Source organism: Euprymna scolopes, chromosome 34 (assembly GCF_053919585.1).
Source record: "Euprymna scolopes isolate OS-2025 chromosome 34, ASM5391958v1, whole genome shotgun sequence".
Taxonomy (NCBI): domain Eukaryota; kingdom Metazoa; phylum Mollusca; class Cephalopoda; order Sepiida; family Sepiolidae; genus Euprymna; species Euprymna scolopes.
In genome coordinates this window covers 75,678,708-75,704,862 of record NC_136515.1, presented here as the reverse complement: position 1 = coordinate 75,704,862, position 26,155 = coordinate 75,678,708, and the positions used below count along the sequence as shown (strand labels likewise).

The following is a 26,155-nucleotide window of genomic DNA, read 5'->3' as shown; positions in this document are numbered from 1 at the left end:
AAAAGAAATACCAAGGATGAAGTGTAACTTCGTAATCTATAAATATAAAAGCAAAAATGTATGTATGTGTGTTTGCTTTTTCTGTGTGTCTACAAAAGGCTTCTTTCAGAGAAGCGGTCGGTCGGTTCACAACTTTTAAAAACTTTTTATATCACATATAAATCGTAATATCTCACAGTTAACAACGAAGCTCGCCTATTTGATTTGCTCGATTTCGGGAAGATAAATATTCAACATTTGTCGCTCGCCGCATGTGGGTTAGTCTTTTTCCTATAACATCTTGGGGTGGGGGAAGCGTTCAGCAGTAAATACTATCCTACAGTCAAACTTGACCTCATTAACTCATTAAAACGGGCACCTGCCAAATCCAAGTAATTTAATAAATTCAAACGTGTTTCTGTTAGCATCTCGCGGTGGGGCAATTGTTAATGTCGCACGTTTTTTTTTTTTCGCACTTTAATTTACAACTTTGCCTCAACGGTTCGGGTTCGATCCTCATAATTACCTACCAAACACCCGGGCAACGCCGGGTACCCCTCGCTAGTATATTTTATAAATTTCAAATAAAAATAGATATCTGTTTATTTTCGTAGTAATAATGCGTTGTTTTGGCTTCAAGCATATCTAATACGTATGCAAGCTCAATCAACGCTTCTATCCAGGAACACAAACTCTTAACAACATACATTTATATGTTTAAAAATGTTTTTTTTTTTCAGTTTTTATATGCATATCAACTTAGCTCAGATGGTAAACAAATAATACTGAAAAGTTATGTTTTTCTTTTGATTCTAGCTGATGGCGTCCAAGTTATTTTTTTTTTAAACTTTTGAAATCACTATTATATATTGGGTACAAAATAATAATTAATAGAGCTCTACAATAATCTATATATCTATAAAAGTGAACGTGTGTGTGTGTGTGTGTGTGTGTACATTTCCCTACGCAATAACTCTGTCAATTTTAAGTTTACAGACTCAAAATTTCATATACAGGTTACTGAAATTTGGGAAAATCTTTGTAATCCGTTTTCAGCCATCTGACCTTTTGAGAACGCTACCAAACTACTCCACCAATTTTGGGTCTAAACACTTGAAATTTTAGATATAAGTTCCTTGGACAGGGATCTAAGTTAATAACTTGATTTCAGCCCCAAACAATAAATGTTAAGGGGGCATAATAAGGGCCAAAGTTTTAAAAATTGACAGCTTTTTTTTTTTTTTTTTTGCTCAACAATGCTGGGCTGAAATGTTAGTAAATACATAATTTGCATGAATTAAAATATATCTAAGGATATTTTATAACGGGAAGGTTGGGCAGCTTGCTAGTATTTTTATAATATGCTAGCCTGGGCTTTGCCTGGGTGTTTGGAGGTGTGTGTTGAGCAAAAAAAAAAAAAAAGTGGTAGTAGGCAGGCAAGTTTGAACCTGTACCTGTGAAAGAAGGGAAAGCATGTGAAAATAAACAAAAAAACATGATGTCTTTGCTGTTGTATCCATCACCAAATCAGAAGTGGCGAAGGTTTAAATTAAGGCTAGTCAATCGCAAAAGAGGGGATGACTTTCGAAAATGTTGGCAAAAAAAAGTGACCCCCTCCTTGTAGAAAAATGCCCAGTTAATTAATGCATTTAGCCAATTTTTCGATATTTGTTGTCCGAAGGGTCAAGCTTCAAAACGATACCAATCTCGTGTAAATCCATCGCCTCTGTCAGAAGTTTTAGGCAGACAGATATACATACATACATACATACATTTAAACAGACAATTGAAATTTATATTATAGTCAGAATATAGACATTACAAAAGATCATTGCTTTTGTTTACTGTGGTTTTACATCTAGAGAAAGTGTGCGAGAGAAGGGAGGGAGTTGTATTAATAGAAATTAACCACTTAGAGCAGTGTTGCTCGACTTGTTAGCAGAAATTTTCAATAGAAATATTGGCTCTATAATAATAAATATGAAATCTGCATGAATTAAATAATTCTAAGCATATTTTATGACTGTGGTATGATGGAGAAGAGCAGTGCCTATATATTGGGTACAATATAATAATCATTAGGCTCTATAATTATGATAAATATGAAATCTGTATAAATTAAAATATCATATTTAAATCTGTTATGATTCCTTAAGGTCGGGTGGCCAGGTAGCTTTCTCTAAATGTAAAATCACACAGACCATCTACCCAATATTTATTAAGCCTTATCCTAGAGTGACTCCTAATATAAAAAAAAAAAATTCTCCATTTTCTAATTTGAAATAGTGAAAGTTTAATGAAAATAAGGGAGATAAGTCAGTTTGTCATATGAAATGATTAAAACTGGATTATTTGATAATTTTATTTTTTCTTGTAATTATTTTTCTATTCTATCATTTTTCATCATATTTGGAATTTTTGTCAGATATTGGCCAGACAATGCCGAAGAATATGCTGGTCGATGATTATTATGATCATTCATATATTTGTAAAAATAGAATGTCAGAACGTTATCATAGCAAAATAATTTTTTTTTTTTTTTTTTTACATAGACATCACCACTTATCAAGGCTCAGAGGCCACTCAAGGATAAGGGTTAAAGAGTGTACAGTAGTCAGTCAGACAATATAGTAATTGATAGTAATGGAAATTTGGTAAATTTGTTAACTTATATGGAACACCTCATCAAAAACTTGTTTACGTTAGACAACCATATTGTAGTTAGCTGGAAAGCAGGAAAACAGAAGAGAGTTCCACAGGCGTGTAGATCTAAGAAAGAAACTTTGTTCATGGAATCTACGTTTACGTTTAGACACAGATAAAGAGTGGGGGGGAATTATTGATAGTGTTTTCAGCTAGGCAAGTGTTTCTTGTGAAAGTTTGGCGAGGGGAGACCATAGATTGAAGCTCAGTCAAGCACTTGCCATGAAAATAACGATAAAGCAGAGACAAACTCGCAACCTCTCTTCTGTAAGAAAGAGGTTGCAGGGACAGAAAATTGTTTGTTAAAACGTTTTAATAGAAAAGAATGTTAGAACACAAACAAAATACGTGACAAAGGTAGATCATTTGATTTATTTCTTTTATCACGTGGAGTTAATGACATAATGAGAGTTTGAAAGACACCTGTCAGTTAAGAGTTGGAAGTCAGAGAGTCGATGCAGATGGTAGTCAGAGGGTTGTGGACAACAATGGCTCAAGAGTAGGGGAAAATGTCGATAGTAAAAGTTTAGGATCAGTGTTGCAGATTTCCGGGGGGGGGGGCACCTGAAATAAAGCTGCTGTAAATACCACCAAGACTGAGTTATACAAATCTTCATTTGCAGCTTTTTTGAGGATCCATTAAGTCAAGATCAAAGATGGATCACATATGTTTCTTCATTGACTGATATAAAACTCCAGAGACTTATTTGTCCCTTAATGTTATAATTGTTATATGTCCTCTTTAAATAATGTTAAAATGTTTTAATAGAAAGGAATGTTAGTTTTCATAATTAGTACAACCAATGGAATTTAAGCTAACCATAATATAAACAAAGATACATGACAAAAACCCAGCAAGAATCTTTAGGCTACATGTAGTGATGATGTAATGAAAAAGATAGATTTTGAGATGTAGAGTTTTAGTTATGAGGGAGGTCAGTTCAATACGCAACGGGTTAGAAGATGGACAGGGTTTTGGGACAGATGCCTATGGAAGTTAGGAGGTGACTTAGAAAAATGTAATTTTTGGTCTGACCTTTTTCTTAGCCCAGTGGAGTATGAGAAATCTAGAGATCGAAAGCAAAGGAGAATAGGATAAGGGGGCGTATAAAAATGTACACATATTTTTCATTTTTACTTATTTCAACACTACACATAATTATGTAACGTTTTTTTATTTAAAATGCATTTTAAAAAAAAAAGTGTTTTTTTAAATTCATGTATGATGCGGAAGCATCTAATTTAAAAAATTTGTTGAAAGTTTTCTTTTTTTTCCTTTTATTTACCACTTTGATTTTTCAGAGGGTGAAAGCCGCAAAGAGAAGGAGCAAGAATTAAAGCTCCTTATGAAAAGACTGGAAGCGAAATATTCCTCACTTCAAGTGGTCAATGTCATCATGAAATTAGGCAACCAAAAAGTAAGCAATTTTTGTCGCTTTATTTTGCAAGTTTTTGATACATTTTTAGATGCATAAAACTTTTTACTTGACCTTTTAACTGGGAGCAAAGTGTAGTATCGGTTCTGTTCTCGATCAGTGAAGGAGAAATCTAGATTGAAGCGATTTTTATTTGTCTCTTTTGTAAACCTTTAATACAGTTTTAGATGCATATGCATAAGACTTTTTACTTGACCTTTTAAAGTGTGTAACAAAATGTGTAAGGAAAGTCCTTTAAAAGAAAAAGAATTACTGCGCCCTCTGTAGATGTATAAGGAAAAATTCAAGATGGCGCCCGACTCTCTCTTTAACACGGTAAGTTCAGGAAAAGATGTTATAAATGTTGCAGCAATTCAATAACCATTATACACCGGTTCTGTACGGAATCCAACTAGCAAGGTGCCTAGACGGACGCGAACGGTTACTCAGACCGGACCCAACAGCGGTAAAATATCCTCACACGGCACGAGAAGCAACAGCAACACGATTCCCCGACCAACTCAATCGTCGCTCTCCCAACGTCTTTTTCATCACCCGCTTTTATCGTCGTTGTAGGCCGGCTAAATTTGCATATTGCGAGAATTCGTGTGACTGCGAGACATCGTACTTTACAAAAGACGGCGGCCGCCATCTTGGTCTTTCTTTTGTATTTTCGGTCAGTCACGCCGAGCTGGTCTCGAGGTAAGTCCGTCTCTCCCATGTACCCACACAACACGCAAACACGCGGGCGCTTATCTCCTGGATGCACGTTACAAAGTGTAGTATCTGTTCTGGTCTCGATCAGTGAAAGAGAAATTTTCTAGATTGAAGCAATTTTTATTTTTGTCTGAATCCAAATTTCCCACATTAAAAGTTAACTCTAACTTGATGGGGAAGGCAAGTAAATTGGGATTTAAAAAAAAATTTTTTTTTTATTGGTAAGTTTAAGTTTAATTGGGATTTTTTCCCAATAACTTTTAATGTTTTCATTTTATTCCAATTTTTAATTTTATTCTAGCTGGAGATGGGACATTCTACCGGAGGCCAGACATTTGTCTGCTATCTCATTCATTGCAACCAAGAGATTTGTTTTTTAAGATTCTCACTCCCCCTGTTAAGTGTAGTTGTTTGTATCTCTCTTGGACTTGGTTCACTGGGTATATTTGCTATCACTCTTATCAGATTGGGCTGACTTCCTCACAAGCTGGTCCTGGATATGACCTAAAACTATATCCGATGGTGAGGCCCCACCTTGCGGGCTTTGGGGGGAGTGTGGAGCCACCCTTTAATTGCCATTGCTCCCAGGTCCACTCTGACCCGGAGTGGTAGTACCTGTTAGGGTCCCAACTATGGGTTAAATAGAATCTGACGTAAAAAAAATATACTCCATTAAAAATCGTTACTCAAAATAACTGGATTCGGCATTAAATAACCTGAAAAAGGTTGATATGCCATAAAACAAAAACAACCAACCAATCCTCACAAGCTAGACAATCATTGCTCACTTTCATCACTTCTCAGCTAGGTTACAAAAGGTGGCAAGCTAATCTTGATTCTATAGTCAAGGACCAACTAGTCTTCCATCAGTCTAGTCTCGAGTTGGTCCTTTTAAAATTATGAGAGACGCTTATTTATGGTGTAGCATTCCCTTTTGTTTTGGAGGATCACGCTGCAAGCATATAGCAGGAAAACATGCAACAACTAAAGGTAGAAATGTGTGAATGTTGATGCTGAGTGTGGGACACCATATTGAAATGCAACACCATCTTCTCTGGACTGTCGATCTTAAGTTTTAAATATCATTTTATTCGTCTTCAGTTTCAAACATAAGACAATGCATAAATGTTCACTTTTGATATTACGTGAGTTTTTCAGATGAGGATTATTTGGATTCATTGGACTACTGTTTTCATGAGTTTCATTTTCACATTTCTTCAACCTTCTTCGGGTGTGTCTTGTCGAACTCTGGAATTTGGACAGAATTTCAAACGGAACCCTTTATTTACTTCACAGCTGTAGCATGTTCTTGTTCCGTCAGCCATGACTGGATAGCGATCTTAAGTAATTCGCAATTGTATTTTTTGGTCACTGACTTGAATTGAACCATAAAGAGAATATCACTTTTACAATTGATTTTTTCCAAGTACTCTAACCTCTGTGCCATGGATCCAAATTTCAGAGTTTGACAGAAACATTCACGTGGGAAACCCAGGCTTGCCTGTCCTTGACTTGGAGGCAGACCATTGCCAACCCACGTGCGGACACTGAGGAGAAGAGAAAGAGAGAGAACACTGTCAAGCCAACCTTCCAAATGGAAATCGATATACCTTCCCTCACAGTGAAAGGCAGTTCAAGGCCAGAATCAGCCTTGTCAGCCACCACCTTTCAACATTGCCATACTAGTGAAGTGTGCACACATTTCCCTATATTGTCCATAATTAATGTCTGATTTTTATTTTATTTCAATTTTCAGCAAATCGAAATTGCTACTGAGGGTGATTTGCTGACCAGAGAACGTCTTTGCTGTGGCTTGTCAATGTTTGAGATAGTGTTGTCACGTATAAAGTCTTTCCTGGATGACGAAATCTGGCATGGAACCCAACCTTCGAACGGTGTCATGAATATCGATGAATGCACAGAGTTCCATCGGTTGTGGAGTGCAATACAGTTTGTCTTCTGCATCCCCGTAGGGGAAAATGAATTTACCGTTGAGTAAGTACCAAATTCTTATAAACTTCACAATCTCTTGGATGGTGCAAGGTATGTGTTCTGTGTCCCTGGCACATGAAAATCTGAAAGCCTGCAGTAAATTATCTGCATCCCAAAAAAGCATCTCTGGTTTTTATCCAGAATTCTCCCTGTATTAAATAACGAAAATAAAGAAAAATATATATGATGCATAAACCCATAATATGATGGTCGAAAATGATGTAAATTGATCAGGTATTATTTTTATAAAAAAAATTATTTTTATAAAATTAATGAGAATTTGTAGACATTCGATGCCTCCGTTCAGTCTCGAAAGACAAAGGATGCTCCTTGTAGGGCAATTGTGAGGCAAGGGTTGCGCAATCTCCAACCACACCTCCCCTGAATCGGCACTGTTTGAGTCCAGTGGCAAGGAGAAGACCAGGACGACTGGAAACAGTGCCAAGATAAGCGGAGAGCACATACAGCACCTGGAATTCCCAAATAATCACCCATTTAGTACTGACCAGGTTCAACATTGCTTAACTTCGGTGATCCAGCGGGAGCGGGTAGGTCAACGCGATTATGCCGTACAGACATTGCAACATAAATTCCACAAGTTTGAATTATCTCCCTTTCTTTCTTTATTTTTTTTTTAAATGGCGAACAAGACCGCCGCTCTTTTGTTACTCATAAAATTTGTCTTATTTAAGAATAAAACTACTTGATCAAATTATGAGTTTTTGCGAGAGTTTTTCTAACAAAAGCAGTTATAAGAAAGAGAGAAACCTTTCTTATTTTTGTTTTTTTTATGTGAAATTAATAGTTTGTTTTCTATGAACAGTTTTAAATTTGATGCCTAACCCATCTGAGACAGGACCTCTCTCTCCTTTTTCTGCAACATGCATCTTACCTTGAAACAATTAACAGTAAACATCAGCTCAAGTTCTAACGGTCCTGGATATGAACTTAAACTATACCCGATGGTGAGGGCCCCAGCTTGCGGGCTTTGGGGAGTGTGGAGCCACCCCTTAATTGCCATTGCTCTCAGGTCCACTGTGACCCGGAGTGGTAGTACCTGTTAGAGTCCCAACTATATGTTAAATAGAAACCGACTTAAAAAAAACAAACAAATATATTAAAAACTTTTTCTTCAAAATCTTTGGATTCAGCATTAAATAACCTGAAAAGGGTTGATATGCCGTAAAACAACCAACCAAGTTCTAACGATATAATCTCGTTGACACACTGGTTCTCGTTAAATCGTAGGAGCTAAGCAACATTGAACTGAGTCAGTACAAGATAGGTAAACATTTGGGAATATGAGATGCTGTATGTAGGAAGACCTCACACAACTGAAGAAACCTGACCCGGATATACATGCAACTGCAAACCATTTGTGAATTTAACAGTCTCATAACACTTCCTCTTAAGGAATATTAAGCAACGTTGAGCCTGGTCAGTACCAGATGGGTGACCATTTGAAAATAATAAGCACTGTATGTATATCAACCAAAACTAGCACCCATACTTACAAAACTGAATACAAGCCATTCACTGTTCCAACAACTGACCCCATAAAGGTTGGGGCCTAGGATCAGTTCAGCGTCCTGCTTCACTGTCCTGAGTCAGGTTTTGAGTTTACCACGGTGGTGTTTCTTCCAGCCTGGTGGTTGAGCTGGATTGATGACTTCATGAATGAAGTCACGTAGGTGTCAACGAAGTGCATGGCCGAACCAGTGACGGCGTCTGGTAAGAAGAGAGTAAATCTTGCAGCGAGTGCAAATTGTATGGACATGGATGCAACTGAGGCAATGATAGTCTAATATCTCCAGTTTATATAGGTCATTTGCTTGCATAGGCCAAGTCTCGCAGCCATACAGGAGAATAGTACAGATGGGCCCCTTCCCAACACCTAATATTGCTATAATTATAAAGGCTACGGGAGTAAGCCCCAACAAAAAATCCGGCCTGGAGTTCTGATAGGCGGATGGTGAAGTTCTGCAACATCTTTCCGGCAGCTCCAGCAGCAGCGCTGGCACCGACTGTATTGGCTTGTCTTTCCGTTGAAGTCTGTCTGCAGCACCAAGATTGGGCTTATAAATTGGCAAACCAAGGTTCTTTTATTACCTGTCCAGGCCTGCCACAGCAGATGCTGTAATAAATCAAACTAGGCGGAGAATGCCATTATCTGAAGAGACAGAAGGTTGCCAATATTATAAAGAAAGAAACGCAATTTTTTTTTTTTTTTTTTTTAAATTGAGTTTGAATATGTTTCTTGTTTCAAGTATTTGTTCAGTTTTATTTCATTGTTTTGTTTCTTATATTGAAAAATGCAAAAAATATATTTTTCTCTTCTTTATCCAGAGAATTATATGGTGAAGGTTTGAACTGGGCCGGTTGTGCCCTTATTGTATTGCTTGGCCAACAGCGAAGATTTGAAGCCCTTGATTTCTGCTATCATATACTTAAAGTAAACAGAGTTGACATGAAGGATGACAACGTCAAAGGAATTGTAAGTGACTTCACCTTTTTCTTCATTTCATATATATATATATATGCATGCTCATGCCTGGAGTATTGTTGTGGAGGCGGGGGGAGTTATATGACCATTTCTACACTGTTTGCATCGTGATGTATTTGAATGTGGCCTAATAATGTATGTTGTGTTATCATAACGAACCATATGTATGTATCTTGTACGTTGTGTAATGAACTGTTGTCCTTGTATCCTTAATGTCTATTTTATGGCCCGTGATTCGTCTCATCTAGTGGTGTGGGTACGTGGTCAGAACATATGCATGACAACATACCTGTTTCTGCTATTGTTTCTTCTCGGAGGTTCGTCAACCATTCTTGGAGGAACTTGAATCTGTTTAAAGGAACATTTCAAAGCAGAACCAAAGACGATGTGATATTTTATGTATTTTATTCACTCCCAAGTGTTCATCATAGCAGAAGGAGTGACCAATGATCTTTGGAGGGAGTTTTCTGTCTCCATTCTGAGACCCCTTTCTCCCTTGTAAAGAGACCCGTTTCCAGCCCACCTGTCTTCTTGGTGTTTCAAATCCAACTGCCAATTAAGCTTGGACAAACCGGAACACATGACATATGACATGTCACTTCCAATCCCTGTTCACATCTTCTGGTGCAAACTTGACCGGTCACAGTCGGACATGTTGTTAAAACATGACTTCAGATCTTTATTGTCCATTCATCACTAGATAGATAATTATATAGGCAGATGGATAGATACACAGATAATTGTTAGACAGATAACAGATAATTTATTTTTTCTGCTATTCTCTTACAGCTTTATCTACCACTAGTTTCTCCCACTTTTACAGGATCAATAAAGGTTTCGAACATAAGATCCCACACTATAAATAAATATAAAGCAATCTCCAACCCCTCTGTCACTAATCTCTCCCTCTTGACAGGGCCCCAAAAAAAGTCTCAAGTCTAATAAAAGTCCCACACTGTTGGCCAAGCTTCATCCTCTGTCCCATCACCACAATGTTTCATCCCAGTGCCTGTTTTACAAGTATTTTAATGGAATCTACTCTGATGAGTTTTGTAGCACATGATCCTCCTCGATGTAAATACCTCTGACCCAACAACAGTGAACTCCCCACCTCCTTCACTATAGAGACCCCTAGATGTTGGAAAGCCATCAAGTTTAACAGTCCAAACGAAGAAACTACTAGACTTTCGAATTCCCTCCCTGTTCCCTGCTTTCATGACTTTACTGATATGCAAAAATTTAAATGTAATGTGAACAAACATCTCTCTGCTCAACTCCCTTTGCATCCAAGTGGCAATATGTCTTGTTTGGGACAAATAAAAGTTAAAAAAGAAAAAAGTGTGTGTGTGAATCGATATGCACATGAACAACTTGGTCAAAGATGTTAAAGATTTGACAAAATCATTTGTCGTAAAATATCACTAGAATTGCAATCATCCTATGTTGGTTAGTAATGACCAAAGTTCCCTGAACTTATTTCATCCATTCCTAATTCTTGCAATCATTAATAACACGTGCTCCACTCTGTACTTTACTAAGATAACAAAACTTCTGGACAATAAGAATTGTGTCAATATATACTTTCTTCGCATTAAGTGGGTGACGATAGCCAAGTGGTTAACGAAATGGATGAAAACCTGGGTATACCAAGTTTCAATCCAGTTTGTTCGATAGAAACACTTATTTAACTTTATTTTACTTCAGGTAGTTTTCAGAGATCAAGGGAGCTAAGTCCTCCTGGAGTTAGCTCCCTTGATTCCACTATGATTTAAATTTATATCTGAAGGCTCTTCTAAGAATAGACGCCGTTCCCTTTATGACTGCTGGTTGTATTTTGTTACGGCTTGGTTTGCCAAAAATTGCTTTCAAATATTCCTTCAGATTGTTTTTTTTTTATGAGGCTAGTTGCTCCTATCACAACCGGTAGGTATAATGTTTATTTCTTTCAGAGATCATGATGTGTTCCTATTTACAATGCCTCCCCACGGGACAGAGTTAGACACCAGGGTCGTTTTTTAACGTGGAGAAAAGGAACAAAAATAAAAATTGTCTCAGTCGTGAAGGATTTCTCCTCCACTGACAGAGAACAAGAAATTGAAGTGCAGCATCTGAAGAACAGATGGTATTTATTTGCTCCCCCACCGAGCAAATTAGGCACAAGGCCGATTTTTAAAGTGAGGAGTGAAGGGGAAATGGGGACCAACTCCCCGGGGAGTAGGGGAGCTGGATAGTGACAATTGGTATGAAGGGTTGCCCCTACATTGACCAAGGTCTTATATGTGGAGTTGCCCCCACATATGGTCTTTGCTTGCAGTATCTGTCGGAACAGATGGTATTTATTTGCTCCCCCACCGAGCAAATTAGGCACAAGGCCGATTTTTAATGTGAGGAGTGAAGGGAGGGGGAAGGGAAAATGGGGACCAGCTCCCGAGAGGTGGGAAATGGGAGCTGGTTAATGGTCAGGCATGTGGGGTTGCCCCCACATCTGGTCTTTGCTAGTCATAGCTAGTCATAGCTTGCAGCATCTGTCGGAACAGATGGTATTTATTTGCTCCCCCACTGAGCAAATTAGGCACAAGGCCGTTTTTAATGTGAGGTAAAAACCAGCTCCCCTAAAAGGGGTCACTCTGGTTACCAAAAATAATAATTGTCCCAGTATAGAGGGTTTCCCCTCCATTGACTGGTACAAATTATCTTAAGTGCAGCATCTGTCGGAACAGATACTACACTTTGATCTTGTTTATATATTTTATTGAGAAAGAAAAAATTGAACATAAAAAACGTACAAAAAATTCAATTCAACAAAATTAGGCACAAGGCCCTACAAGAAATTGGGAGGGGGAGGGTACAGGGTCTTTTTGACTACGTAACAGATGAGACTTTGAAGTCTTACTCTTGACTGGCAACATTTACCAAAATACCTCAATCACTCTGTGGATCCTAATCTAACTAATAACCCCAGCGTTCAATGTAAAATTTAACTATGTACAATTTGTATATTCATTTCTGTATGTTGTGTGTGCATTTTTTTTTTTTTTTTTTTTTTGTGTGTGTGTATGTGTGAGAAAATAAAGTTCGATTTCATTAGAAAGAGTTCTTGAATTAATTGGCATAAAATGTTCGTGGAGTGGGAAAAAACTAATGAAAATGTTCATTTCAAAAATAAGGAAAATCTACTAATGTGTTGTTAGTAAGACCCCCCCTGTACTATTCTATGTGGCTAGATCCCCCACTGTTTTCCGGGGAACCGAAAACAAGCAGAGCATCCCTAATGGGGTTTGGGGAAGTCGCCTTAATGGAGGTGGGAGAAAATAAAGCAACGGATGGAGGGGGTAGGAAGGTGACCTCTGAGTAGGGGGATGATCGGGGGCATCAGAAAATAAAGATGAGGAGCAGGGGGGGTTGGGCAGACTCAGAGGTTCTCTAATACCAAAAAATAAAATCAGGAACAGGATCTCATTTGTACCACCAGTCAAGAGTTACTTTACTGAACTTATAATGCTAACCTAGGCGGGATGGGTTCCGTAGGACCCAGCACCGCCCATGCCATGCCTAAGGAGGGAACACGTATTGAAACTTGGCTCCTCGACGGATGCACAAACTAGTGCTGTGCACCCACCTCTTGTCAAATTCCACTCTAGGCAACCTCTTCCAATCGCATCTGATCTTTACTTTAAGCAAATGTTTAAAGTAAACGATCAGATCCCGATCAGGAACAGATGTCCCTTCGTGGACCAACTTGAGGCGCGCGATCCAAATGGTCATGCGCGCTACTGCTAGGATCGCCAGGAAAACCAAACTTTCCTCCCTGGGGAACGGCGGCTCCATGTTGTACACAAAAGTTCCTACGTCGAGATCGAGCAGACACTCGGCATCGATGCGAGCTGTTACCCCCTCGACGTACCTTAATAGGGGCTGTATCCGGCTGCAACTAAAAAATGCGTGCTCGATTGTTTCGGGCTCGCGTTCGTCACAGCACGGACAGAAGCGGCTGGTATGTTCTTTATACCGGAAAAGTACGTCGAAGAGGGGCAGCGCATTTCGGACCAGTCGCCAAGTCAGGGAGAATTCCGAGTTATTCAGAATCTCCCGTCCCGGCGCCCAACGCCATTGAGAACGGACAACCTCCATCGACCATCCCATCCGCCTACAAAGTGGATCCTTCGCGGTCCCCTCCACTAAATCCCGATACAGTTTCTTCCTTGGCTGATCGAGGACATTGGTCCCCGGCAAAGCTCTAAGAGCGGTTCGGCATTCGGAGAAGAACTTGGACTCCCCCTTCGGTCTACGACGACCTTCTACCGAAGGGTTGGGTTTGAGGTTGGGAAACGAGTTCTCAACCACAGGGACCCAAGGAGCGTCTCCTTCAAGCGAACGACCCAGGAAAGCCAATCTCTCGGCGTTTCTATGACACAAGAGACTGGGCTGACCCAGGCCTCCCTCGCTCGGATTTTGAACACAGACCTCTCTGCAGACATAATGCTTACCCTCGTTCCACAAAAGTGAATCGAGGCGCCCTTGTAAGCGGGTTAGTCGTTCTGCAGGGAGAGGAAGTACAGACAAACGGTAAAGGATGAGCGGAAAGACGTATGTAGCACACGCCTCCGCCCGACCCTTCAAGGACAATTTCCTTCCAATCCAAGTCTTTACTGACGATTTGACCTTAGACTGTACTTCCGACCAATTCTTTTCCAGCTGAAGTCCCGGTCCAAACCAGACACCGAGAATGCGGACCGGTCCATCGGTCCAGCTGAAAATACCTGGAAGCGAGTTTACCCCGGTCCAGGCCCCCAACCGCAGGCCAACAGACTTGCTACGGTTGAAGATGGCCCCTGTTACTTCTTCGTATCGAGCGAGCGCCTCGACCACCGCTTGAACGTCCGTGAGGCAAGACACGAACACGGTGACGTCATCGGCGAACGCGGAAACCCTGGCTCGTGTGCCTCCAGGGAGAGCTATTCCGCGCAGGACTGGTGTAGCCGCCTCGTCCCTTAACTTGCGAAGGAGGGGTTCCAACGCCAGGACATACAACAGAGGCGACAGCGGACAACCCTGTCGCACCGACCGAGAGACAGCGAATGACTCCGACAGCTTACCGTTGATCTGCACCGCTACCGTCGGCCTGTCATACAGAACAAAGATCCACTTGCGGAAGTCTGGATTAAATCCGGCGGCCTCTAGCACAGATCCTAGGAACCGATGGTCGACCCTATCGAATGCCTTGGACTGATCCAAACTGATCAGCGCGGCTTCGGCGTCGTCTTCTGTCCCCTCTATGATCGAGCGTATCAAGTGCAAATTGTCTTGAATCGATCTCCCCTTCACAGCATAAGTCTGGTCCGGTTCGATCAAGTCAGTGATGACAACCTGCAAGCGATTCGCAAGAATCTTTGCCAAAATCTTTAACTCTGTGTTTAGCAGAGTCAAGGGCCTAAAATCATCAAAGTTTTCCCTCCCACCATGCCGTTGACCTTTCCTCAGCAATGTGATCACACCTTTGGTCACCTGTCCAGGGATGGAACCCTGGGCAAACCAATGGTTGAACATATCCTTCAGAATAGGGACCAACATGGGCGACAGCCTCAAGTAAAACTCGTAGGGTAGACCATCAAGCCCCGGGGATTTGTTATAGCCGACCTGCTTCAACGCAGTAATGACCTCATGTTCAGTAATAAGACCATCACAGCTAGCCGCCCGAGCCGCCGTGAGGCGGGGCGAGTCAGCCAAATAGCTGCCAAACTCATCAACCCTGAGTCCGGGTAGTTGGGTGAAGCGCACCGATAGATGCTCCCGAAACCCCTCGCAGATCTCCCGAGTCGATACTAAGGGGTGTCCTTCCAGGTTATGTACTTTACGAATGTACCCATCCGAACCGCGCCTTAAAGCAGCCTTACGCTCAACAGCGTCAACATTCACAGCCTCGTTAGAAACTTTCTTTAACCTAGCCCTAACTACTTGACCTTCATACCGCTCGCTAGCCAAGCGGTTGAGATCTTGTTTAGCTAGTGCTAACTCTAGGGGGTCTCCCCCCTCCACCGCCCGGGTCAGCTTATCCTCTAAACGCTTCTTTGCCTTAGCCTTATCTATCGCGAGGCGTTGGCTATACTGGACAGAGAAGCGCCTAATTTTGGCCTTGAGACTAACCCACCACTTACTCCCTGTAACCGCCCCCACTAAAGCCCGCTGAATTAGCTCAGTGACCTTCAACCGGTAGTCCTCCAGCTCCAACAAGGTGCTGTTGAACTTCCAGTATCCGGCCAGTTTAGGCCTAGCACCTAAGCTCAAACGGGCCATAACAAGTTTATGGTCCGAGTGTCCTAGCAAGTGGAACGTGGGGCAAGATAGGAAGTCTACATCGCCTCTTCTAACTAACATCCGATCCAAGTAAGTGCTTGGATGGGAAGGCACTACAGGATGCCACGTCCACATCTCCCGCCCCGGATGATCCAGACGAAATCTGTCGACGAGATCGCACGAGGCCATCAGGTCAGACAGACTGCTGTCACACCACGCCGACCCGCTAGTCCCCCCGACCTTATCTATTTTGGGATCAAGGATTGCATTCCAATCCCCCATTAAAACTAACCGTTCCGGATCCACTAAGAAGCCCTCCAACCGTCGAAAAAAGGTTGCCCTCTCTACAGCAGCATTGGGAGCATAAACAGCAACAATCCGAAAAACACTACAATTAACAGCAACATCAACAACAAGCGCCCGCCCGTCCTCGCCTGCGTGAACAACATTCACCGACGCTGACAGGGTGCGACTCACTAGCAAGGAGATTCCACGACTATAGGTATTGCCATATGCTGAGTAGACATCGTAATCGTTTACCAACACCTGACAATCCCCGTCACAAACAAAGTGGGTCTCCTGGATAGCGGCAATATCTACCTTGAGGGACACCAAGTCTCTCACAACGCGCGAGGCCTTGCTTCGACACCTGATGCCCCTCACATTCAATGTAGCCAAGTTCAAAGACATGATCACTTACCTCAAGCACTGTCACAGACGGGTCTGAAATCCTGGGCAGTGAGGACATGGCAGGCCTGGCCAAGGCTGCCGGTAAGTAAATCCGATGAAGGTGATCCATCCTTGGCCACGCCCCCCACGTCCAGGGGGAAGGTTAGTTTGAGTGCCCTGTATAGCGATGGGTGTACATACATGGGGATTCTACCCTCACATTTAAAGAAAATGTTGGTCAGCGAAGGATGGTCCCTATCCACCAGCTGCTGGCCTGGGATCGCATTCTTCGCTGCCTTAATCATTGCCCACATTCCTCCAGTCCTAGCGTCCTTGTCGACCCTAACGAAAGTGGTCAACAAGGGAGCGTCCTTGAATTTAGTGGGGTCTGTTACTAGGTCTCCACCGACTTTTTCAAAGTTTTTGAGTTTATTGTACCGGACCTTCTGTTGTCCTTTAAGGTCCGGAGCCGGTTGGAGAGGGTCTGTTTCACAAATCCTGCTTCCTGGCAGGAAGGGGAGCTTTTTGGTCCGTTCAGTGCGGACTTTGGGAGTGGGGGAGGGGACCTCTTTTGGTTGATGAGGAGGCTGAGCGCTTGGGGAGGGGGTAGCCTGCTCGTTTTCTTCTTTTTGGCTCCTGTCACGGGATGAGGGGCGGGAAGAGTTTCTTGGGGCCTTTATAGGAGAGGGGGAAGGTTGTTCGGGTTGCTGGGGTGTTGGGATCACAGGGGGCTCATCCTGTGTTGTTGTTGCGAGGGAGTCCTTCTCAGTCTCAGTGGGGGTAGGAGGGTTTGCGCGTGTCTTGCGGCTTTTCCTCCTCCTGGCCCTCCTGATCTCTGTTGCGCTCAGGGCCATAGAGACTGTTGTTGTCTCTTCCTCTGCCTCTGACGCGGCCTCCTCCTCAGATTCTGGTAGTTTCCTCTTGTTTGAGGAGGAGGGTGTCTGTGTGTCCATCTTCTCCGTCTCGCTCTTCGGTTGTTCTTGGTCTTGGGTGACTGTCTGCAAGAATGGCTGTTTGTTGGTCTTGCCTTTCTTTACGACTGTCACCCAGCCTGTCGGTGCCTCTGGAGGATTTGCGGCCGGCGCGGGAGCAGCGGCTTGATTTGTTGTCACGCTTGTTCCCGCCGCTTTTGTGGGCTTCTTCCCTCCATTCCTCTTCGGACAGTCCTTCGCCATATGCCCTTGTTGTGTGCACAGCCAGCAATGGGGCCTCCTCCTTTCCACTATAAGGGAGAGTGTCCACTCTCCGAACTTGAGTGTGGCTGGGATGGCGTAGAATCCAGCCTTGTCCAGGACCATCTGTATTTTGTAGTCCCCGGTCATGATGTTTCTTAATCCGCGGACCGGGGTGACTTCCTCTACGTCCCCATACTGGCTTAGGATAGCCCCCAGTTGTTTGGCCTCCATATAGCAGGGGACGTTTAGAGCAGAAACATTTGCTCTCCTCTTGTTCATATAGATGGGTTGGAGCTTTATGTTCCTGCTCTGATGGCAGGTCCTGGACAGCCTGACTGCGTCTTCGGAGGTGGGGAGCAGAACATCCCACTGTGCGTAACTCCTTCTACAGATGTAGTTGGCGGGAATGTTCTGCTCCAGCAACACGTTCATCATGGTGTCCTTGTTGACGCCCGTCAGACCCCTTGTCTTGGTGTCTGAAGTTATCAGCGAGAGCACTCTTTTCTCCAGAACTTCCACTTGACCCGGGAGGGGTTGGATGTTGTTCCCCTGGGTATACTCCTTGTAAGTGGAGTCGAAGAGTGCTCTGTAGTCTTCGGGCGTCAACTTCCCTTGCTGCTCTTTGGGGCCCCATGCCGGTCCTCCATCCTGGTGGGTGTCAGCTGGACTCGGGTTGGGGGGCGTAGCTGGTGTTGTGGGGCTCTCTCTTGTTATGGGCATTTTTGGTTTCGGAACGGGGCTGTTACCAGGCAAAGTAGGCCATTGTGTCTTTGGCGTTGTTTCGTCCTGGCTTGGTTTGCTCTCCGGGCCGCTCCCCTTTCTTATTTTCTTCCTTTGCTGGGTGGCTGTCCCCTTGGGGGATGGAGGTGTCTCCCCTTCTGGTGCCGTGTTCCCAGCTGAAACCTTGGTGGGTACTGTCAAGGGTGTCTCTCCTTCCAGCTTGCTTTTGTTACCACTGGCCGGAGAGTCACCCCTTTTCCGTATTTGGTCCTCTTGGGGAGTGTTGGGGGGCCAATCACTGTCTTCCCCGCCGAATAGTGAGCAGATGGAGGCTATTACATCTTCGTCCAGCGCCTCGGTTTGGTCCGCGGTGCTGTTTTCCTCCTTTTCTGTTGGGGAGTCGCCCTTTGGGGGAGCGGGGGATGGGTTCCCCGGTCTTCCTCCCTTGGTTCTGCCGTCCTGGGGTGCAGCTGGTTGGCTGGGTTCTGCACTTTCCCCAGCTAGTGACTTAACGGCAGCTTTTTCCGCTGGGTTGCCCTCGTGGGGAGCGGTTGCAGGTGCTTTTTGGGGGGTCGCCGCGGGCTGCGGCCCTACCCTCCCGCTTTCTTCCAAGGTCGCCGCGCGCCGGGGCCCTACCTTGTTTCCTGGCGCCGTCTCGCCGGGAGATGCATCAGCTCCCTCACATAGGGAGTCGTTCGCAGTTGAGATGCTGCGCATTTGGGGTGACGTACCCCTCCTGCCTGGCATCGTGGCGGTTGCACTGGCCGCTGGCGCGGACCAAAGTGTAGTGGGGGAAAAGAAAACCCAGGGGAATGGAGGGGGAGGAGGGGGAGGAGCGGACTTTGAAGAAATTAGAGTTTTTGACTTCCCCTCACGGGGACGTCGGGTTAGCAGCTCAGATCCCCCCGCGAGGGGGGAGAGCAGAGAAGAAAGACGCAGTGGGTGCTAGCGGGTCAGAGTGCCGCGTCGCAATTAAGAGAGAGAGGGGATAGGCATCCCTGCCCACAGAGGGGAGCAGAAACGAAGCACCCGCCCTACCCCACGTCACCCTACCCACTAACTTACCCCAACGGAAGCGAGAAAGAGAACCCTGTCTGCTCGATCCACTGGGAGAGCAGCGAAGATAGACAAAGTTTGGGCCTGGCAGGTCAGAGTGCTGCTCAGGCAATTAAGTGTTGAGAAATTAGACCATCCCAGTCTCGAGAAGTGAGACCGAAACGAAGAAAAAACAACATGCAAAAACAACAAATGAAAAAAAGAAGGTCTCAACTACCAGCGATAGTGGTGTTGGTCCCGAGATTCCAGTCTCCCAACAGAGGGGATCGGTTTCCGGGTCCAAGCTCCCACAAATGTGGAGTCGGTCCTCTAGGTCCTGACTCCCCAAAGGAGGGGGTCGGTCCTAACTAACAAAGGTTAGTAAGAAAAAACACCTTAACCTAGCCCGAAAGCCCGGTGGTGGGTCAAGTTTAGTAACTGAGAGAACAGATGGTATTTATTTGCTCCCCCACTGAGCAAATTAGGCACAAGGCCGTTTTTAATGTGAGGTAAAAACCAGCTCCCCTAAAAGTAGGCAAAAAGGGGGCACTCTGGTTACCAAAAAAATAATAATTGTCCCAGTATAGAGGGTTTCCCCTCCATTGACTGGTACAAATTATCTTACGTGCAGCATCTGCCGGAACAGATACTACACTTTGATCTTGTCCCGAAGGCCAGAGATCATGATGTGTATAGGTAAACGTGGCTGTGTTGTCTGTATAATGTGTATACATACATATTTATAATTATATATCTCTATCGTCTAGTGGATGCACGTATACACATCATAAAGTTTGGTTTGGTATAGTTATGACTGTACAGCAGAATGCATGTATAACATTCAAAACAGTTTCTGACGTGACAATAACATGAAAGACAATTTTTTAGCAAAACATATTTTCTCGTTTCAAGGTGCTGAGATATACACATACCTTGTTTTCTTTTCTTTGCTTCTTTGCTTCCTGCACATGCCCCTCACCTAATTTTTCCCTCTGAAAATAGATATTGTTAAGACACAAATTATAGTTTTTTTTTGTTTTTTCTTTTTTTAAATTAATCTTTTATTATTTGGATTCCCTTCCGGAGTTATGCAACTCTTGTTGGAGTTTACAGTTAGCTATCTCTTGCGCCTGATAGCTTTCCCTGGGCATCCAGAGATCGTTCACTCAACTCTAAACTGGTCTACGTGCATAAATGAAACTCTTTTTCTGACGTCACTAACGTGATTCCAGGTCGTTGTTTTGATACTAAACTCTATATCTGTTACTTGTTTTGATTGAACTATTGTTCTCATCGTCATTGTTATTTGTGCAACGTTTTGGTCGGTTTTGTAGCCTTTAACCTTCATCAGGCATCTTGGAAAAGAAAGGAAAGGAAAGGAGGAAAGTTACTGGCTCTGTAGATGGTTTCATATTAAGAGTTATTTTTTGCTTTTTCACCGTGGTTTCATATATATATAATTATTTTTTTTTACTGTAATAATTATTAAATACCTATAGACACTAGTGTTTCATCCTTTCGGGAATCTTCAGTGCAGATATATATGGAAAAAAAATTTGGTTGACAAAAGGCAGGCAACTCTGATAAAGTTCTACAGGGAATTATCTCCCTTTTATTGTTGAAATTTTAAGCAAGGAGTTGTACAAATTTTTCTTTTTCAGGGTCACGACTAACATGCCTGACGAACGTGGAAGGCTACATTGACTGAAACATTGCACAAATAATGCTCAAGATGAGAACGATAGTCCGATCAATACAAGTAATATAAACAATCGGCCCTTATCTCAAAACTAAATCAGAACAAAATTCTATTATTGTTTCTTAAAATTCCAAAGTTGTTTATCTTGCTGGAACATTTGATCCGTAATTTTTGTAAATATCTATTGCGACTTTGTTTTTCCGACATTTCATTAACTTTTTTTTTTTTCACAAACGAGGCACCACTTATCAAGGCCCAAAGCAACTCAAGGATAAGGGTCAATGAACTTAAGATGGTAGTGTAGTGATCATTAACAGTGTAGATTGGATAGAATTTAGATTATTTAATGGGACGGCTCAACAAGAATTTGTTTCATTGGACTTGAAGGCTACCACATTGTAATCAGCCGGAAAGCAGGTCATTGTAACATGCAGGCAGTTCATGGAATCTGCATTTCGATATAGGCACAGACAGTGGTTTATTTTTTTCTGTATTGAATATTTATATTCAATAACAATTGACATTCGCAGTGCTTTACTAGGTTACCTGACGATGCCCAGGAGTCCAAAATATAACGTCTTCATCAAAGCCACATCCGATTTGCAGAGGAAGCAAATAAATACTTTCTCCACATTGGAATTATCATCCTTCTGCACTCGTTTTGTACTGAACTAAATTTTTTTTTGTTTTTTTCAGATGCTGAAGAAGATGGTTGACCGTATTCGCAAATTCCAAATCCTGAACAACCAAATCTTTGCTGTCCTGAACAAATATCTGAAATCGAGCGATGGAGACAATACCCCTGTAGAACATGTTCGCTGCTACCAACCACCTATTCATCAGTCACTGGCGACAACTATCTAAACGCTTTGCTATTTATTTTGTCTCAACAAAAAAAAATAAAAATGAACGTTACGAAATAAACACTTGGGCACCATGAGATGCACAGAAACGTATAAAACAAAAAATTAAAAAAAGAAAGTGATACGCGCACACATGCGCACTTGCTGTGTTCAAACAAACTATATTTAACAAAAGAAAAAAAAAAATCAGTTCTTTTATATGACAGAGGTGCAGTTGTAAATTTATGTTTCCCTTTGGTTTCGGAGCATAAATGAACAATAATGACATTTGCCTTTTTAAAGATTTATTCACCCCCCACCCCCCACAAGAAAAATTTGTTTTCAGCAGTTTGAAAGTTAATTCAAATCTCAAAAGTCATGATGTAGACAGATGTTAGCCTTTTTTTTTTTTTTTTTTTTTTTTATTTAATGCTTTTATCCATAATGAATGGAAATAGTTTGTGTATATACTATCATGGTCCTTTTAAATTCAAGTGATTTTCAAACAAGACTTTTAGCTATTGAATGGAATTACATTTTTTTTTTTTTTTTTTTTGCTTGGATTAAACTCTAAAAGCAAAAGTCAGCAATTATATTTCATTTGTGCTTCTAAAACCAAAAGGAAACCTGAATTTTCAGCCACGCACGTCTTCTATCGAATAAGCAAAATATGTATACGGTTAAAAAGAAAAGGTTCGTCTGGCTAATGGAACAAAGAAGCCTCCCACTTCCTCATTTCCATGTGGAGGGGATGGCATTGTTGGCTTCTTGTATATTAATTTGGCTCACCGTTGCTGCTGTAATCCGTTTTTCTTTTTGTTTCAAACTAATAACAAATGCGTTAAACAAAACAAGACACCCTCACTTTTATTAGTTTTTCATATTTTTGACAAATCATCATAATTCTCTCCCTGCTACTATTATTACTATTTTTTTCTTCTAGAACACGATACAGACTTTTGTAGATGTGTATTTTTACCTATTTTTCTCCTTGTATCAAGTAAAGACGTTTTTCCTGATTTTTTTTCTGCTCTTTGATCTTTCTCCTCCCATCGTTCTCCTCCTCCTCTTATAGTCACTCTACTCACAGTATTAAGTTTTGCTGTTTCTTTTTCTAATTCTTCCTTTTGTTTTAGATCTCTTTCTGCTCCAACTGCATTTCTTGTCCCATCTCTCCCTCTCCTCTTCTGCCCATCTTTCTTTCCCCCCCCACTTCCATTTTTCTCTCTATTCTATATCTAAAATATACCCCTTCTCCCTCACTTCCCACTGTTTGAATTTCTCTTTCTGCTTTTTGGATATCAACACCAATTGTAAAATGTCATTCCGAATACACACACACACGTGTTTTTCACCTGACATTTGGATTTCAAAAATAGAAAAAAAAAACTCATAAAAACGTTGTTTATGTTTGGTGAAACTGAAAAAAGAATAAAACTCGATCTGACATTTTTTTTTTGTCCAGAATCATCGGTTAACATGTTGGCAAACAACAATAAAAAAAAAAAAAAAAAAAAAAAAGGCCACCTTGGATACCCCTCAAAATTATTTTCACCTTTACATTATAAGGTCAATCATGTTCAGTTTTTATGTGCACTTGGTATTGAATTGCTGAACGTTACTGGCACCAACCGACAAGCCAGTTTTAAACCTTGTCTGTTGCATCTATGTACGCTCCAATACACTTGGAGGGGGAAGGTATGAACCCATATTTCTTTGCCAGGAAAAATGCTTATTAATGCATCCGTCTGCAAATGAAATGCCATAAAACTGATCAAACCATGATTGTTTGAGGTGCAAATTTCATAGTAATCAACTCACCATTTTTTTTTTTTTTTTGCATTTCTTTAAAAATAAAAAGAAAAAAAAATGGTAATTAATGAAATTCACATCCTTTGACTATTATCTTTACCAATGTTGATATTTATAAGATGCTTCAACCAATCTCCTCCGACCATTGTCAGGTCTATTATTCATCATAAAATATTACGTTCATCAAGGTTTCTTTAAGAACCCATTAGAAGCTTCCGTTCAATGGAGCCTTCTTCACACAATGCATTGAATGCGGTTTAGTAGGCATGAAATACATATAATCGCTACTTTTGAAAGTTTTTTTTTTTAAGATTTTTTTTTATACTAAAAATTTGTTTCAGGTTCTTATGAACAATTTTCTTATCTATAACGACATTAAAATTGTATGCCTACGATAGTTTGGGGGGAAAAAATGGGCGGGGAGGATGTAACATAAAAAAAGTGAAAATAAAATAGAAAAATCCCGGTTGTTGTTTAATAGTATTATCATTCAAAATGATGCGAGATTCCAAAAATATTTACAATCTTTAAAATTAGTATTATGAAATGTGTATTTTTCTTATATAATTTATATGCTAATTAATATCTCAAATAATATTATAGGTTTTATATATATATATATGTGTAAAAAAGTAACCAAATTGTCTCTAGATTTTGTTATTGTGGAAAATAACCAGAGATCAATGTATTTAACAACTGTCCTGTTTTTAAATCTCCAAAACAGCTACAGGGTAAAGAGCTGATAATCCCCATTTTCTATTTAAACATTTAAGTATAAGGTCTTTTTTTTTGTTTTTTTCCAGCGTTATATTCTTTGTAATTGTGGATTTTCTAGCAGAAAGTTGGCTTATGCAAGTGCTAAGTCTGTGATATATATTGAATTTAGTTGGGTTTTTTTCCAAGAACTTAAACTGCATTTTTTTTTTAATTTTAGTATTTTTTTTTTTTAAATAAAATATTCAAAGCTTCTTTAGACACACAGACATGTGTGTAACTTTTAGATAGGATGTTGTCAATTGTAAGATCAAAAAATGGTGCCGATAATCTAGAAAACATCTGCTAGTTGTTTAATATTATCATTCAAAATGATGCTAAATTCCAAGAGTTCTCTATTCACTGTTATGTATTTAAATTAACATTTTACAATCTTTAAAATTAATAGTATCTAAATTATTTTAATCTGATAAGCAATTATGTTAAATAAATGTAGACTTTCTCAATAGATCAAACAAAGGGTGCCATTACTAAGATCGTTGTTAAATATATTAAGATGTCAAAACACAAGTATACGATATAATATTGAAATTATTAACCTTATAGACACTTTCAGCTTTTTTCTTTAGCCTTTTCTATTTTGATTTACATTATTTTTAAAACTATTTTATTACAGCACATTCAACCTATATGTTGCATTTCTTTCATAGATATTTACTTGTATTACTCCGTATAATGTATTATGTCCTGAAGAAGATCTCATTGACTGGAGCGTATTATTTCGTGTGATCACATGAAACGTTACCCGAATTGATGCATTAGCTTACAAGCATGCACTTGTTTCGCTTTCAGCCCCACAGGCAAAGTTTTGTGTGGCCTTGCGAGACCACTGATATTTTATGCTTATTTGAACTATTGTATACGAATTATATAATAAATATATTATGCTCTTACAAAAGTAATTAATCATTTGATCATTTTTACTAATATTAATATTATACATCTGGTCATTTTTACTAATATATATCAGTGTGTCATCCACAAGCCACTGTTTGATGCTTGTGCGTTATAATTGTATATAAAATATATTTTAACTAAAAACACTATTACATACTTACATGTCATATTAAAATTAGTAAAAAATTACAAAAAAAAAATGATTGAATAGAAGATCTGCTAGAATTAATTCATGCAAAAAAAAAAATAAAAGTTGTATAATCCTGTATCCGCCATTTTCTAATTTGAAATAGCAAAAGTTATATGGAAACAAGGGAGATAATTCTGCATAAAAAAAACGACTTAACCGGAACAGACTAAACAGGTAAAACTACCTTATCCGATAAATTTTATTTTTTCTTGTAATCATTTCTTGGGTAATTTTTTTACTAATTTCAATTTGTCACATAATTACACAATAGTGCTTTTACTTTAAAATGCATTTTTAAATATCCAATTATAATGCACGAACAGCAGTTGTTTTGTATCACGGCTCTTCAGTGTAGCTAGATGTGATGAGTGTTTCTCAATGAAAGTCACATATTTAACAATCAATCTCTCTGGTCATTTTTACTAATATTATTATATTGGATTACTAATATGTGTGTGCATGTGTGCAAATGCCATACACAGACAGCTGTTTTGTCATATCTCAACTCTTCAGTGTGGCTAGATGTGATGAGTGTTTTTCATGTTGAGATACAAAATGAGACGGCTTGATCACAAGTGGGGTTTCTTATTCCTGTGCTGGTTTTTATGCTATAAATTAAGTGGAGGCTTTTTTCACAAGTGGTAAGTTGTTTGTTTCTTTATGCAAACATGAACATGTGTTTAAATTTGGCCTTACCGTAACGCTCAATTGCAGTTTCACAGGATGTCCAATCGTCAGA

The 26,155-nt window shown here is 40.7% G+C and overlaps 1 protein-coding gene across 3 annotated transcripts in view; it reads left to right on the top strand.

The window, feature by feature from the left end:
- The window catches only part of LOC145259289 (cytoplasmic FMR1-interacting protein-like), a 166,714-nt gene extending 143,450 nt beyond the window's left edge, over nt 1–23,264 (top strand). For all 3 annotated transcript variants that reach the window (XM_080117160.1, XM_080117157.1, XM_080117159.1), the window contains 4 exons: nt 3,985–4,100; nt 6,571–6,809; nt 9,153–9,300; nt 21,598–23,264. In XM_080117160.1, coding sequence (XP_079973286.1) covers nt 3,985–4,100; nt 6,571–6,809; nt 9,153–9,300; nt 21,598–21,765 — 671 coding nt within the window. In that variant the 3' untranslated portion in view covers nt 21,766–23,264. The remainder of the gene's footprint in view (nt 1–3,984; nt 4,101–6,570; nt 6,810–9,152; nt 9,301–21,597) is intronic.
- Nucleotides 23,265–26,155: the final 2,891 nt, after the last annotated feature.